The 17226-nt window shown below is 47.1% G+C and overlaps 2 protein-coding genes across 3 annotated transcripts in view; one reads left to right on the top strand and one right to left on the bottom strand.

Moving 5' to 3' along the window:
- The first annotated feature begins 2375 nt into the window (after positions 1 to 2375).
- Positions 2376 to 12939, top strand: tsen34 (TSEN34 tRNA splicing endonuclease subunit). Of its 2 annotated transcripts, none has more exons than XM_079271670.1 (5): positions 2376 to 2542; positions 5519 to 5758; positions 11310 to 11448; positions 11520 to 11807; positions 12655 to 12939. In XM_079271670.1, the coding sequence occupies exons 2-5, from the start codon at positions 5528 to 5530 to the stop codon at positions 12840 to 12842; spliced, it is 846 nt and encodes a 281-aa protein (XP_079127796.1). In that variant the 5' UTR covers positions 2376 to 2542; positions 5519 to 5527; the 3' UTR covers positions 12843 to 12939. The 2 variants fall into 2 exon arrangements, with proteins under 2 accessions (XP_079127796.1, XP_079127795.1); XM_079271669.1 differs by having other exon boundaries at positions 11307 to 11448.
- A 276-nt stretch (positions 12940 to 13215) lies between these two features.
- mindy4b (MINDY family member 4B) overlaps positions 13216 to 17226 on the bottom strand; it is a gene marked incomplete at both ends in the record, with an annotated part of 6599 nt that continues 2588 nt past the window's right edge. Inside the window, 4 exon segments of the mRNA XM_079271504.1 lie at positions 13216 to 13358; positions 13432 to 13465; positions 13469 to 13530; positions 14839 to 14893. Of these exon segments, the coding sequence (XP_079127630.1) occupies positions 13216 to 13358; positions 13432 to 13465; positions 13469 to 13530; positions 14839 to 14893 (294 nt within the window).

Raw genomic sequence — 17226 nt, 5'->3', positions numbered from 1 at the left:
AGAGCAGCATCATAGTGATGAAGAGTAGAGCTGCATCATAGTGATGAAGAGTAGAGCAGCATCATAGTGATGAAGAGTAGAGCAGCATCATAGTGATGAAGAGTAGAACAGCATCATAGTGATGAAGAGTAGAGCTGCATCATAGTGATGAAGAGTAGAGCTGCATCATAGTGATGAAGAGTAGAGCAGCATCATAGTGATGAAGAGTAGAGCAGCATCATAGTGATGAAGAGTAGAACAGCATCATAGTGATGAAGAGTAGAGCTGCATCATAGTGATGAAGAGTAGAGCTGGTCATAGTGATGAAGAGTAGAGCTGCATCATAGTGATGAAGAGTAGAGCTGGTCATAATGATGAAGAGTAGAGCTGCATCATAGTGATGAAGAGTAGAGCAGCATCATAGTGATGAAGAGTAGAGCAGCATCATAGTGATGAAGAGTAGCGCTGCATCATAGTGATGAAGAGTAGAGCTGCATCATAGTGATGAAGAGTAGAGCAGCATCATAGTGATGAAGAGTAGAGCTGCATCATAGTGATGAAGAGTAGAGCAGCATCATAGTGATGAAGAGTAGAGCTGCGTCATAGTGATGAAGAGTAGAGCAGCATCATAGTGATGAAGAGTAGAGCAGCATCATAGTGATGAAGAGTAGAGCTGCATCATAGTGATGAAGAGTAGAGCTGCGTCATAGTGATGAAGAGTAGAGCTGCATCATCGTGATGAAGAGTAGAGCAGCATCATAGTGATGAAGAGTAGAGCAGCATCATAGTGATGAAGAGTAGAGCTGCATCATCGTGATGAAGAGTAGAGCAGCATCATAGTGATGAAGAGTAGAGCAGCATCATAGTGATGAAGAGTAGCGCTGCATCATAGTGATGAAGAGTAGCGCTGCATCATAGTGATGAAGAGTAGAGCTGCATCATAGTGATGAAGAGTAGAGCTGGTCATAGTGATGAAGAGTAGAGCTGGTCATAGTGATGAAGAGTAGAGCTGCATCATAGTGATGAAGAGTAGAGCTGCATCATAGTGATGAAGAGTAGAGCAGCATCATAGTGATGAAGAGTAGAGCTGGTCATAGTGATGAAGAGTAGAGCTGCATCATAGTGATGAAGAGTAGAGCTGGTCATAATGATGAAGAGTAGAGCTGCATCATAGTGATGAAGAGTAGAGCTGCATCATAGTGATGAAGAGTAGAGCTGCATCATAGTGATGAAGAGTAGAGCTGCATCATAGTGATGAAGAGTAGCGCTGCATCATAGTGATGAAGAGTAGAGCTGCATCATAGTGATGAAGAGTAGAGCAGCATCATAGTGATGAAGAGTAGCGCTGCATCATAGTGATGAAGAGTAGAGCTGCATCATAGTGATGAAGAGTAGAGCTGCATCATAGTGATGAAGAGTAGAGCAGCATCATAGTGATGAAGAGTAGCGCTGCATCATAGTGATGAAGAGTAGAGCTGCATCATAGTGATGAAGAGTAGAGCAGCATCATAGTGATGAAGAGTAGAGCTGCATCATAGTGATGAAGAGTAGAGCTGCATCATAGTGATGAAGAGTAGAGCAGCATCATAGTGATGAAGAGTAGAGCAGCATCATAGTGATGAAGAGTAGAGCAGCATCATAGTGATGAAGAGTAGAGCAGCATTATAGTGATGAAGAGTAGAGCTGCATCATAGTGATGAAGAGTAGAGCTGCATCATAGTGATGAAGAGTAGCGCTGCATCACATGCTCTGACTGTGATGAAGACTCAACACACACATGTAGATGAACGTGTGAAACATGTTGTTCTGTTCACAGCAGTGGAACGTTTCACACACTGAGCACAGATATAGAAGAGATAGAACTGCTGCTGTGTGAAGAGAACACTGCTGCTCACAACAACCTGATGTGTTCAACGTGTTCACACACAATGTTATTCACCTTTGTTCATAGAGCAGCACTTTCAAATAACAGTGCACAATACACTACTTATGAATTCATTATTGAACTTTGTCATAACAATGAGATTGATCACAATTAAACATTGTAATCGTTGCCCAGCACTAATAATAATACTATGATTTGTTCTATTAATATAATTTATTTATATTTATATGAAGTGGAAGTATTTGATTTAAATCATAAATTGAATGATGACTATTTGATTAACTAAACAATAAACATGAAAATAAGATTCATATTTTATTCTTAAACATGAATTTTAAATGTTCAAAGATCATAATAAATGTCTTTAGTTTGTAAACAGGACAGAGCTTCCATGCTCTCTGTCTGCTCTCTCATTGGTTCATTCCGCTGTCAGTCACACCTCTCTGCGTTCCTATTGGTCGGCTTCACTTGGTGCGCTCGTTCTTGTTCCCGGGTCGTAGAGTGTGTGAGATCAGCCTCGTTTCTCTCTACTTTCTCTTCTTTCTTTATTTCTTACTTTGTTTGTTTCTTTGTTGAAATTTAAATCGTTCACGTAAAAACGTACATCCGGGACGGTTTACGGCGTGACGTGAGCTGGCGCGTGAGAGGACACACGTGTACTCGGAGCAGCGTAAACTGGTGAGTTTACGAACCGGTGTTACGGTTTAACCAGGGACCGTGTTAACTGGCGACCTTCAGCCGAATGCGTCTGTTGTTGTCGTAATTACAGCAGCTGTTGAACACAGGAGGAGAACACGTAGCTGTCCTCGTGAATGCCGCAGTTCAAAGCTGCAAACTCTGCAAATCGCCGAGTAAGCTCTGCGCCAAGTGTGAGACGAGTTTATCAGCTCAGTCGGTAACATGGACACGTGTCTGTGTTCATACATGTCTGTGGTCGCATAGTGCTGATAGTCCGGGGGCTGGTCTGGACCACATCCCTGGGGGGTTCCAGCGTGAAGTCCGGGTGCTGGACCACATCCCTGGGGGGTTCCAGTGCTGATGGTCCGGGTGCTAGACCACATCCCTGGGGGGTTCCAGTGCTGATGGTCCGGGTGCTGGACCACATCCCTGGGGGGTTCCAGTGCTGATGGTCCGGGTGCTGGACCACATCCCTGGGGGGTTCCAGTGCTGATGGTCCGGGTGCTGGATGTGGTGTTTCCCAGCCTCACCTGCTGCTTCCTGTCAGTCAGGAGGTTAGTGATCCACTGACAGGTGGAGGCTGCACAGTGAGCTGGAGAGTTTGGGTGGAGTATCTCCGGGATGATGGTGTTGAACGCGGAGCTGAAGTCCACAAACAGAACCCTTCATATGACCCTGGGGAGTCGAGGTGTTGCAGCATGTAGTGCAGTCCCATGTTGACTGCATCATCCACCGACCTGTTTGCACGGTAGGCAAACTGCAGGGGGTCCAGCAGGGGTCCTGTGATGTTCTTCAGGTGGGTCAACACCAGTCTCTCAAAAGACTTCACGACCACAGACGTCAGGGCGACGGGCCTGTAGTCAGTAATCCTGTGATGGAGGGTTTCTTGGGGACCGGGATGATGGTGGAGCGTTTGAAGCAGGAAGGACTTCACACAGCTCCAGTGATCGGTTGAAGGTCTGTGTGAAGATGGGGGCCAGCTGGTCAGCACAGACTTTCAGGCAGGAGGGGGACACACCGTCTGGACCTGGTGCCTTCCTGATCTTCTGTCTGTGGAAGCGCCGACTCACATCCTCTTCACAGATCCTCAGTGCCAGTGGGGGGTCGGTTGGGAGAGTTGAGGAGGAGGCAGGGGGTGTAGGTGGTTGTTTGATGGTGGGGGGGGGGGGTTGTTGAAGTGGGCTTATCAAACCTTGTTAAATTCCTTGTTACTGATCACCTGTCTGTCTGATCCTTGTTACTGATCACCTGTCTGTCTGATCCTTGTTACTCATCACCTGTCTGTCTGATCCTTGTTATTGATCACCTGTCTGCCTGATCCTTGTTATTGATCACCTGTCTGTCTGATCCTTGTTACTCATCACCTGTCTGTCTCATCCTTGTTACTCATCACCTGTCTGTCTGATCCTTGTTACTCATCACCTGTCTGTCTGATCCTTGTTATTGATCACCTGTCTGCCTGATCCTTGTTATTGATCACCTGTCTGTCTCATCCTTGTTACTCATCACCTGTCTGTCTGATCCTTGTTACTCATCACCTGTCTGTCTCATCCTTGTTACTCATCACCTGTCTGTCTCATCCTTGTTACTCATCACCTGTCTGTCTCATCCTTGTTACTCATCACCTGTCTGTCTCATCCTTGTTACTCATCACCTGTCTGCCTGATCCTTGTTATTGATCACCTGTCTGTCTGATCCTTGTTACTCATCACCTGTCTGTCTGATCCTTGTTACTCATCACCTGTCTGTCTGATCCTTGTTACTCATCACCTGTCTGTCTCATCCTTGTTACTCATCACCTGTCTGTCTCATCCTTGTTACTCATCACCTGTCTGTCTCATCCTTGTTACTCATCACCTGTCTGTCTCATCCTTGTTACTCATCACCTGTCTGCCTGATCCTTGTTATTGATCACCTGTCTGTCTGATCCTTGTTACTGATCACCTGTCTGTCTCATCCTTGTTACTCATCACCTGTCTGTCTGATCCTTGTTACTCATCACCTGTCTGTCTGATCCTTGTTATTGATCACCTGTCTGCCTGATCCTTGTTATTGATCACCTGTCTGTCTCATCCTTGTTACTCATCACCTGTCTGTCTGATCCTTGTTACTCATCACCTGTCTGTCTCATCCTTGTTACTCATCACCTGTCTGTCTCATCCTTGTTACTCATCACCTGTCTGCCTGATCCTTGTTATTGATCACCTGTCTGTCTGATCCTTGTTACTCATCACCTGTCTGTCTGATCCTTGTTACTGATCACCTGTCTGTCTCATCCTTGTTACTCATCACCTGTCTGTCTGATCCTTGTTACTCATCACCTGTCTGTCTCATCCTTGTTACTCATCACCTGTCTGCCTGATCCTTGTTATTGATCACCTGTCTGTCTGATCCTTGTTACTCATCACCTGTCTGTCTCATCCTTGTTACTCATCACCTGTCTGTCTCATCCTTGTTACTCATCACCTGTCTGTCTGATCCTTGTTACTCATCACCTGTCTGTCTCATCCTTGTTACTCATCACCTGTCTGTCTGATCCTTGTTACTCATCACCTGTCTGTCTGATCCTTGTTATTGATCACCTGTCTGCCTGATCCTTGTTATTGATCACCTGTCTGTCTCATCCTTGTTACTCATCACCTGTCTGTCTGATCCTTGTTACTCATCACCTGTCTGTCTCATCCTTGTTACTCATCACCTGTCTGTCTCATCCTTGTTACTCATCACCTGTCTGCCTGATCCTTGTTATTGATCACCTGTCTGTCTGATCCTTGTTACTCATCACCTGTCTGTCTCATCCTTGTTACTCATCACCTGTCTGTCTGATCCTTGTTATTGATCACCTGTCTGTCTCATCCTTGTTACTCATCACCTGTCTGTCTGATCCTTGTTACTCATCACCTGTCTGTCTCATCCTTGTTACTCATCACCTGTCTGTCTCATCCTTGTTACTCATCACCTGTCTGTCCTCCTCAGATCGTGGTGATGGATGATCGTCCCTCGTCTCATGCTGTGGGGGTCAGTCTGTGTGACTCCGCCCCCCTGCTGTGGCGGCTGGAGGACCTGCGGACCGTGAGGTCTCAGGGTCTGGTGGGGGCCCTGCTGGGTTCACTGCCCCGGACCCCCCGACAAAACGTCCGCCTGGGCCGACCGCTGCTGCTGCTGGAGGAGGAGGAGACGCTGCTGAGGGAACGCCAAGCTGCTGCTGGTTACCAGGTTAGTCAAGCAGCTAAATATGATCACGTACATTCAATTGAGAGTGTTGGAAGCAGTTTACATGAAGGTCCAGTACACTATATACACATACAGTATATACAGTATATGTATTTTAATATATATATATGTACATATACAGTATATGTATTTTTATATATGTGTGTGTGTATATATATATATATATATATATATACACACACACACACACACACACACACACACAGTATATTGGTGGTGGGCCGTCAGGGCCTTCAATCAGAATCTGAATCAGAACCGGTTATTGCCGATGTATGTAACATACAAGGAATTTGTCATGGCAGGTGGTACATAACATTAGACAATAACATTGAACAATAAACAACAATCAACAGTGCAAGAAATAGAAACATTAAAATTTACAATATAATTTTTAAAAGAATATAAAATAAAGTGCATGACACACAGATAACAGGACTGTAAACAAGTGTAATGTAAAAGTGACAAGTGTATTTAAATATGAAGGGATGTGCAGGGGAGCAGTAGGGAGGGGCGGTCGGGGTCTCAGGCTCTGCTAATGAGCCCGACTGGACGGGAAGAAACTGTTCGTGTGGCGTGAGGTCTTGGTCCTGATCGAGGTCTTGGTCCTGATGGGGGTCTTGGTCCTGGTGGAGGTCTTGGTCCTGGTGGAGGTCTTGGCCCTGATGGAGGTCTTAGTCCTGGTGGAGGTCTTGGTCCTGATGGACCTCAGCCTCCTGCCAGATGGAAGGGGCACAAACAGTTCATGTCCAGGGTGAGAGGGGTCGGCTACAATCATTCTTGCTCGCTTCCTGGAGGGACGGCAGATTGCAAGAATCGAAAGGCAAGAATCACAAAGTTATATCTATTTTATAATTTAATAATTGTTCTGAAATGCACTACATAGGACCCACCCACAACAGGGGGTACACTCTGGACCTAATCATCACCAAAGGTGTAAACATTTCCAAGGTTGCTGTGACTGATGTTGCACTCTCTGATCATTTCTGTGTTTTCTTTGAGAGTGCAATCTCCTTGCACACAAATGTCCAAACCAAGGTTGTGACAAAGCGTTACATCTCTGAAAACACCAGTGAACTATTTATTCACAAGTTCTCCTCCACACCAGCCCTCTCTTGCCTCTCAGTCAATGAGCTTGTAGATGGCTTCAATTTTAAAGTTAAACATGTTGTTGATGCCATTGCAGCCACTAAAGTGAAGGTTGTCTCGGGTAAGCAAAGATCTCCTTGGAGAAATGCTACGCTGGTCAGAATAGAGAAACGAGAGTGTCGGAAAGCTGAGCGCAGGTGGTGAAAAACTAATCTCCAGGTTCACTGTGACATCTATAAAGAGAGACTTCGCAATTATAATTTGGAACTTAGAAATGCAAGGCAGTCATTCTTCTCTGACATCATAACCAAAAACAAGAACAATACACGCGCCTTATTTGCTACCGTCGACAGGCTAACAAACCCTCCAGTGTCGGTAGCTGCTGAGCTCCAATCCACCTGGGCATGCAATCAATTTGCCTCCTTTTTTACTGACAAAATTCAGAAAATTAGACAAGCAGTCAGTGCCTCCACACCAACCACAGGATATGTGTTGTCCCGATCTCTGAATAACATCCATTCAAATATCATGACACAATTTCATTCAGTCGACCGTAGAAGCCTAGAAGACATTATACAACATCTGAAGTCATCCTCCTGCTGCTTGGATATTCTACCAACACACTTTTTCAAAAATATTTCAAACTGCATGACCACTGATCTCTTACATATTGTAAACACATCCCTTCTCTCAGGTGTCTTCCCACAAGCCCTAAAAACTGCAGTTATTAAACCACTCCTAAAGAAGGCTAGTTTAGACTCCGCAACGATGAAAAATTATAGGCCAATATCAAACCTCCCATTTTTAAGTAAAATAATTGAAAAAGCGGTTTTCCAACAGCTGACCGACTTCTTGGCCGTAAATAACTGCTTTGATGTTTTCCAGTCAGGCTTTCGACAGCACCACAGCACTGAAACTGCTCTTGTTAAGGTCTTCAACGACATCCACTTAAACATAGACAATGGCAGAAGTTCAGTCTTAGTGTTACTGGATCTCAGTGCTGCATTCGACACGGTCGACCATGCCATACTCCTAGAAAGACTAAACATCTGGGTGGGACTCTCTGGCACAGCACTTAACTGGTTTGTATCCTACTTGAAGGACCGAGAATACTTTGTGTCTGTAGCTGATTACACATCAGAGCTGACTAAAATGACATGTGGTGTTCCTCAAGGTTCAATACTGGGGCCTCTTCTGTTCAACATCTACATGCTTCCACTAGCTCAGATTATGGAAAACAACAAAGTGTGTTATCATAATTATGCAGACGACACACAAATCTACATAACTATGTCACCAGGGGACTATAATCCCATACAAGGGCTGGGTAACTGCAGTGGCGGCTGGTCAATAGAGGGCCATGGGGCATGGCCCCACCATGAGCCACACACAAAAAAAAAAAATTATAATAATCATAAATTATACAAATTGTCAATATTTGTGTTTTTGAACTTTGGAATGTACCCAGTAATGTGTGTAAAATGTGATATCTGCGCAAAATATATGCTTTTCCTGCTCGTGCTCTCCGTCTGTGTGTAGACACTCTGAGAACGTGCAGCTTGGGGGGCCTGATCGTTTTGCCCCAAAAGAGGCGGGTCTATGAAGCAGTTTAGCCAATTGCTGATTCAAGATATAAATGAGTGACATACAATTTAGCCAATCAGCGCCCTCAAATAGATTCAGCGTGGGGCCAGAACGATCTTGCCCATAGCTGCGCGTTCAGACAGCAGACTCGCGGGAAAGGGAAGCAGTACATGAAGCTTCTGTACTAGCTGAACACCAGACAGGTTAGCTAGCTGCATGACGTCATGCTAAACATTTATTTAGCTTTTTAAAACAACGGGGACGGATCCAGCACGGACAGTTACGGGAGTGAGGGATGAGGAGGTAAGGAAACATGAGAACACCAGGGTAGGGAGTGAGGGATGAGGAGGTAAGGAAACATGAGAACACCAGGGTAGGGAGTGAGAGATGAGGAGGTAAGGAAACATGAGAACACCAGGGTAGGGAGTGAGGGATGAGGAGGTAAGGAAACATGAGAACACCAGGGTAGGGAGTGAGGGATGAGGAGGTAAGGAAACATGAGAACACCAGGGTAGGGAGTGAGGGATGAGGAGGTAAGGAAACATGAGAACACCAGGGTAGGGAGTGAGGGATGAGGAGGTAAGGAAACATGAGAACACCAGGGTAGGGAGTGAGGGGTGAGGAGGTAAGGAAACATGAGAACACCAGGGTAGGGAGTGAGGGGTGAGGAGGTAAGGAAACATGAGAACACCAGGGTAGGGAGTGAGGGGTGAGGAGGTAAGGAGACATGAGAACACCAGGACACACATGAGAACTCTGTCAAGCTACATGTTAGACAAAGTGAACATCTTTTCTTCTACATAGCTGTCCTCAGTCTCATCTGCTTAACTTGGTCATGGAGGCATCAACATGTAATAGAGATGTTAAATTAACAGTGAAAACTCATCATAACTTAATTTAACATCAGTATTCATAACTAGAAAAAGCATTTCCTGCTGAAAATGCGTTGGAATGCTGAAAACTGAAATTAATTGCAAAAACATTGCTGAAAATAGATATCCAATTTAAAAACAAATTGCAAAAACCTTAATAATTCAAAGAGTTTAAAGATTACAAATATGAAAAGTCATATCACACCTCTCGTGAAAGAGCTGAACATTTTGATATTTGAACAGTTTCTGTGGCTTAAAAAAATTCATCAGTGGTGATATTTGTAGTCGTATAAGTTTTAGTATAAGTATTATTCGTAGAAGTATTAGCATTATAATAAGTACTGGTAGTAGTGATATTTGTAGTCGTAGTAGAAGTTGTAGTTGTAGTAGAAGTATTATTAGAAGTAGAAGTATTAGTGATTAGAAGAAGTAGTAGAAGACGTAGTATCAGTAGTCATAGTAACAGCTGTAGTATTGGTCGTAGTATTTAATATCACAGTAGTAGTAGTAATAGTAATGGCAGTAGAAGCTGTAGCAGTAGTAGTAGTACTAGTAGCAGTCGTACTAATAGCTGTAGTAGTGTTACTACTTTTAGTAGCATGAATAGCAGTAGTAGTAGTAGCAGTTGTCGTATAAGTAATAGTAGTAGTGGTAGTAATAGCAGTAGTGGTAGTAATAATATTGGTGGTAGCAGTAGTAGCAGTAATAGTAGCAACAGCAAAAGTTATAGTTGAAGTAGTAATACTATATTAGCAGCAGCAGTAGTAGTTGTCGCAGTATTAGTAAGAGCATTCATTTTTTTAACAGAAAAGCCTAATTTTGAGCTTGTTTAAATACAGTTAATCCATGGGGCTTTTATTTTGAAAGGGTGGTGCTGGGTGGGGGAGAGGAGACATAATCATAATGTCTGACACACATAAACAGAGGTTATTAAATGCCTGGCTTCATCACAAGCATTTCAATTAGAATTCACTCTTTGGGGCTTTTATTTTGAAATGGGGTGTGTGTGTTCTTGCACACACACGTGTGAGCTTGTGTGAGTATTCAAACGTATTTAATCGCGATTAATCGCATGGATTTTTTTGCGATTAATCGCGATTAATCTCATTGTTATGGCAAAGTTCAACAATGAATTATAAAGTAGTGTATTGTGCACTTTTACTTTAAAGTACTGCTATATGCTATATGAACAAAAGGGCAATAACATTTGGCTCACGAGATGCAGGCAGCATGTTTCATACTTAATGTGAATATAATTCATACTTTGTTGGCATCTTATTCTGAAAACCGGATGTTGGTCTGAAGAAACCGGATGTTGTCTCACGTTAATGTTTCCGCTAACTTTCAAAGTCCTTCGCTCCCGATCTGTGCGTTTGAATGTGTTTACGGTGAATGTCAGCATGTAGCTGCACTGACATGTGAGTGTCTGTGACTTTACCAGCGATGTCCAGTCGTCTCCAGGCAGAGCAGCGGAAGCCTTTTCTCTACGGCAACCCTGAAGGGACATCACATCTCTAATGCAAAACCATAAACATGAGACCGTCTGTTACAATAATAATAAATAAAAAATACGTACCTGTTTTTTTTTGTTGTTTTTTAATTATTATTATTATTTTCTCAATCTCAAAAGGCTGAAGGACATACACACACTAACTAACTAACTAACTAACTATAGGATGTTTGCTGTCTTTTATCCCACTGTTCTTGTCATCCTCTTGTTGTTATGTCTATGTATTGTCTCTTGTCTTTCAATAAAAAAATAAAAAAATAAAAAATATGCGTTAGCGCGCGATAAAATAATTGTCGGCGTTAATCAATGCGTTAATGCGATAATAATGCGTTAACTTGCCCAGCACTAATATATATATTCGTACTGTCGGTATCGATGCATACATACATATAACGACGTTTTGATTCAACTTAATCTGAACAAATGAAAGTTTGCTCAGATGAGTTCTCCTCAGGTGAGTTTGATTTGTTGTTGTTAGCAGGATGGAAGAGGGGCGGAGCTTCATCTGCAGGTACAGCAGCACCAGGAGGACCAGCAGAGGAGCTATGAGGAGCAGAGCGTCCTCGCTCTGGAAGACAGAAAGTCAGCACTGCTGAGAGCCATGACGTCATCACACACAGGTGAGAACCGGTCACCATGACGTCATGGCTCCGTGTGTCTGCTCTAACAGTTCTGGTCCTGGCCTCCTCAGAGTCTGTAGCTGGGGCCCTAGACGGAGCCCTGCGAGGCCGGCTGGAGGCCCTGGACCGGAGCTTTACCTTCCCCTGTTCGGCGCTGGCAGTACAGCTGAGCACGGCGAGGGCGGGTCTGTCCTACTGTCCAGAGGCCCGGGCCGTCCTGCGGGCCGGCCGGCCAATCAGAGGGCGGGACGAGCTGAGCTGCGACGCTGCCAGGTACCAGGTGTTCAGAGACCTGAGAGGGCGGGGCTTCTACCTGACATCAGCGGGGAAATTTGGAGGAGACTTCCTGGTCTATCCAGGTGAGTGTGGACTTTTAATTTCTCTGTTCTGAAGGTTCAGCAGGTCATCCAGGAACCCAACCAATTATGGTTTAAATGTCCAACTGAAGCTCTTGATTGGTCCTTCAGTTTCCTCCAGCAGCCAATAAAATATCTTGTTTAATCCGCTGCTAACCAGGTTAGCTAACCTACTGATAACCAGGTCAGTTAACCCGCTGCTAACCAGGTTTGTTAACTTGGTTAGTCTACCTGCTGCTAACCAGGTTAGTCTACCTGCTGCTAACCAGGTTAGTTAACCCACGAATAACCAGGTCCGTCAACTAGGTTAGTATACCTGCTGCTATCCAGGTTAGTATACCTGCTGCTAACCAGGTTAGTTAACCCACTAATAACCAGGTCTGTTAACTAGGTTAGTCTACCTACCTACTGATAACCAGGGTAGTTAACCCACTGTAGCACGTTCTCTGCTACCCGGTGGGTCTGGGGAGCACAATGATGCCAGCACACGGTGGAATGACGGTTTCAATTGTTCTTTATTGTTTTAAACCCTAACGGGCCTGGCCGGGTGCTCTCCTGCCTCGCCTCCGAGCACACGCCGCAGGAGCTTTCCGTCCTGTCCGTCCCTCGCCTCAGTCTCTACTGTGGGATTAAATACAGCCGTCAGTGAGACAATCAGGATCCCTTCCAGCTGCGCCTAATTAAGTCCCTTACTGGCACCGTTCCCCGAACCACTCCCACACTCCGCCCCCTCCACAGCTGAGCCACCCACGCCCACCACCACACCCACTAATAACCAGGTTCGTTAAGTAGGTTAGTCTACCTACTGGAAACAGGTTAGTTAACCCACTGGTTCCTGTCTGATCCTCAGGTGACCCTCTTCGTTTCCACGCTCACTTCATCGCCGTCTGTTTCTCTGAGAACGAGTCCGTCGGTCTGCTGGACCTCCTCTCGGTGGCTCGTCTGGGGTCCAACGTGAAGAAGACCGTCCTGCTCTGCTCGCCGGGGCCGGACGGACGAGTCCTGTACACTTCGTTACAGTGGAGCGGGATGGTTTAGAGACCTGAAGCTGGACCTTTTATTAGACGGTATCAGAACCCCTGCTGGGCCCTGGGCCCCATGTTTGTTACCACAGACTGAGATGTTGTTCTTCACCAGGCAGGTGAGTCGTTGCGGATCAAAAGATCCGACGGAGTCCTTACAGGACCTCCTTTGACTTCATGACTTCACGAAATAAAGACCTGGACCTGCTTAAAACATAGTCTCTGATTTATTTTGTCCTAAATGTATAAAGGTCTCATGAAGAAACACAGGACTCGAGATCAGGTGACCACTCTTTAATAAACACAGTGAATCAGGTCTTCACAGACCCCCCAGGTGGTTCTACAGACCCCCCAGGTGGTTCTGAGGGACCCAGACTGGATCAGGTCTATCAGTAGAAGGGGACGGTGCCACTCCAGGCGATAGCGGCTCCGTCCCACTTGGTCCTGATGGTCATCTCCAGCGAGGGGAACCTGGTCTCCGGGTCTCCGTCCGAGCGTCTGCAGGACGCCTCCCAGTGGTGAGAGTGAGTATCTGCAAACAGAGAGTGGATCAGATCCCATCAGGCACCAGAAGAGACCCTGACCCAGTAGGACCGCATCCTCACCTACAGTCAGTCTGGCCGTGGTCCTCTGGGAGCTCTATTCGTTGTAGCAGAACAGGTGGAACAAGTGCTCCATCCTCCAATCAGAGAGCAGCGAGCGTAGGGCTGGGCGATATGGCCTAAAAAAAAAATCTCCGATTTTTTTACAAAAAATCCGATTCACGATTTAAATCGATTTTTTTCCCCCAAAATTTTTTGCAGATGACAGAAGCTGTTGAAAACAATTTTTTCTTTTATTTTGTGATGATTTTCCCAAGTAGGTTGATAAAAATAAAGTGCAAACAAAACCTGAACATTGTAGAAAGGTGCCTGTAGTATACAAAAAGTATTTGGTCACTCTTTTGTTTGCCTGAATCATTTAAATATAAAATTAAATTAAACATAACATTAAATGGCATTAAATAGTAGCCTTCCATTGTAAACAACTGTGCAAATGTAACTTTTTACAGTAAGCTTTTCTAACTGAATACACTGATACAAACACAGCATGAAATAAAATGTATATGACCCTTTAACATTCACATTTTCAAAAGTGCAACATCTGATCTAACATCAACATAACATATTTTGCACAGTAAATAAGTGCATGTAAACAAAATCAAGTGCATTCACAACATAACCAACAGTATTAAACAGTAGTGCATGTTTTTTCTAAATATTTTTTGCCAGGAAGACAAGCCTGTCTACTACCTCTGGCTTCAGGCATGCACGGTGGCATGTAACAATGCCCCCCCCCCCACACACTGAAAAGCCTCTCAGAGGGGGCACTTGTAGCTGGCACAGAGAGGTATTTCTTTGCTAAAGTACTTAGCCTTGGAAAGTTAAGTTGGTGACGCTTCCACCAGTCAAGTGGATCGGTGTCTGGGTCAACCTGCTGGACCACAGGTCAGTTGTTGCGGAGTAGAATGACATCCCCTCCAGCTCCGCAGAGATCCTTTGGCGTGTACTATTGTACAGCCGAGGCAAGGCAACGTCAGAAAAATGTTTACGGCTTGGTAGCACGTACCTGGGGTCCAAAGCTTTGAGACGGTGAATAAACCCCGGCTTTTCCACGGTGTATATGGGCACCATATCTTTTGCGATATACATCGCGACTGCATCCGTGATGGCTTTCCACCGGGCACTCTTCTTCTCATGCGGAGTACAGTTGGTGAATGTCTCCAAAATGCTGGGTTGTTGTTGTGAGGTGGCGGCGGCCAGCAGTGAAGCTGCTGGCCGCCATTGTTTTAGTTTGTAAACAATGCGCGCGCACTCTACTACGGGAACCCAACGGGGGGGAGGGGTGGGGGCGATTTTCTCGATTTTCAATAAAACACATCGCCTTAAAGCACACATTCGAATTAATCGATTAAATCGATTTATCGCCCAGCCCTAAGCGAGCGGTTCAGACTGAACAACACGAGAAACTACTGTTGATGCAACAAATCCACACGGGGAACCGAGGAGTCCTCAGCATGCTGCCCACCTGAGGACGGGACAGAAGTGAGGACAAAGTGAGGGCGGAAGTGAGGGCGGAGTGAGGTGGAAGTGAGGGCGGAGTGAGGCGGAAGTGAGGACGGAGTGAGGCGGAAGTGAGGACGGAGTGAGGCGGAGTGAGGTGGAAGTGAGGACGGAGTGAGGATGGAGTGAGGTGGAAGTGAGGACGGAGTGAGGTGGAAGTGAGGACGGAGTGAGGTGGAAGTGAGGACAGAGTGAGGTGGAAGTGAGGACAGAGTGAGGTGGAAGTGAGGACAGAGTGAGGTGGAAGTGAGGACGGAGTGAGGTGGAAGTGAGGACGGAGTGAGGTGGAAGTGAGGACGGAGTGAGGTGGAAGTGAGGACGGAGTGAGGCGGAAGTGAGGACTGAGTGAGGCGGAAGTGAGGACTGAGTGAGGCAGAAGTGAGGACTGAGTGAGGCGGAAGTGAGGACTGAGTGAGGCGGAAGTGAGGACTGAGTGAGGCGGAAGTGAGGACTGAGTGAGGCGGAAGTGAGGACTGAGTGAGGCGGAAGTGAGGACGGAGTGAGGCGGAGTGAGGACTGAGTGAGGCGGAGTGAGGACTGAGTGAGGCGGAGTGAGGACTGAGTGAGGCGGAGTGAGGACTGAGTGAGGCGGAGTGAGGACTGAGTGAGGCGGAGTGAGGACTGAGTGAGGCGGAGTGAGGACTGAGTGAGGCGGAGTGAGGACTGAGTGAGGCGGAGTGAGGACTGAGTGAGGCGGAGTGAGGACTGAGTGAGGCGGAGTGAGGACTGAGTGAGGCGGAGTGAGGACTGAGTGAGGCGGAGTGAGGACTGAGTGAGGCGGAGTGAGGACTGAGTGAGGCGGAGTGAGGACTGAGTGAGGCGGAGTGAGGACTGAGTGAGGCGGAGTGAGGACTGAGTGAGGCGGAGTGAGGACTGAGTGAGGCGGAGTGAGGACTGAGTGAGGCGGAGTGAGGACTGAGTGAGGCGGAGTGAGGACTGAGTGAGGCGGAGTGAGGACTGAGTGAGGCGGAGTGAGGACTGAGTGAGGCGGAGTGAGGACTGAGTGAGGCGGAGTGAGGACTGAGTGAGGCGGAGTGAGGACTGAGTGAGGCGGAGTGAGGACGGAGTGAGGACGGAGTGAGGACTGAGTGAGGACGGAGTGAGGACGGAGTGAGGCGGAGTGAGGACTGAGTGAGGCGGAGTGAGGCGGAGTGAGGACTGAGTGAGGCGGAGTGAGGACTGAGTGAGGCGGAGTGAGGACTGAGTGAGGCGGAGTGAGGCGGAGTGAGGACTGAGTGAGGCGGAGTGAGGCGGAGTGAGGACTGAGTGAGGCGGAGTGAGGACTGAGTGAGGCGGAGTGAGGACTGAGTGAGGCGGAAGTGAGGACGGAGTGAGGAGGAAGTGAGGAGGAAGTGAGGACGGAGTGAGGAGGAAGTGAGGACGGAGTGAGGAGGAAGTGAGGACGGAGTGAGGAGGAAGTGAGGACGGAGTGAGGAGGAAGTGAGGACGGAGTGAGGAGGAAGTGAGGACGGAGTGAGGAGGAAGTGAGGACGGAGTGAGGAGGAAGTGAGGACGGAGTGAGGAGGAAGTGAGGACGGAGTGAGGAGGAAGTGAGGACGGAGTGAGGAGGAAGTGAGGACGGAGTGAGGAGGAAGTGAGGACGGAGTGAGGAGGAAGTGAGGACGGAGTGAGGAGGAAGTGAGGACGGAGTGAGGAGGAAGTGAGGACGGAGTGAGGAGGAAGTGAGGACGGAGTGAGGAGGAAGTGAGGACGGAGTGAGGAGGAAGTGAGGACGGAGTGAGGAGGAAGTGAGGACGGAGTGAGGAGGAAGTGAGGACGGAGTGAGGAGGAAGTGAGGACGGAGTGAGGAGGAAGTGAGGACGGAGTGAGGAGGAAGTGAGGACGGAGTGAGGAGGAAGTGAGGACGGAGTGAGGAGGAAGTGAGGACGGAGTGAGGAGGAAGTGAGGACGGAGTGAGGAGGAAGTGAGGACGGAGTGAGGAGGAAGTGAGGACGGAGTGAGGAGGAAGTGAGGACGGAGTGAGGAGGAAGTGAGGACGGAGTGAGGAGGAAGTGAGGACGGAGTGAGGAGGAAGTGAGGACGGAGTGAGGAGGAAGTGAGGACGGAGTGAGGAGGAAGTGAGGACGGAGTGAGGAGGAAGTGAGGACGGAGTGAGGAGGAAGTGAGGACGGAGTGAGGAGGAAGTGAGGACGGAGTGAGGAGGAAGTGAGGACGGAGTGAGGAGGAAGTGAGGACGGAGTGAGGAGGAAGTGAGGACGGAGTGAGGAGGAAGTGAGGACGGAGTGAGGAGGAAGTGAGGACGGAGTGAGGAGGAAGTGAGGACGGAGTGAGGAGGAA

The sequence above is a fragment of the Melanostigma gelatinosum genome (assembly GCF_949748355.1).
Source record: "Melanostigma gelatinosum genome assembly, chromosome: 7".
Lineage (NCBI taxonomy): Eukaryota > Metazoa > Chordata > Actinopteri > Perciformes > Zoarcidae > Melanostigma > Melanostigma gelatinosum.
This window is presented reverse-complemented; position numbering and strand designations above follow the sequence as displayed.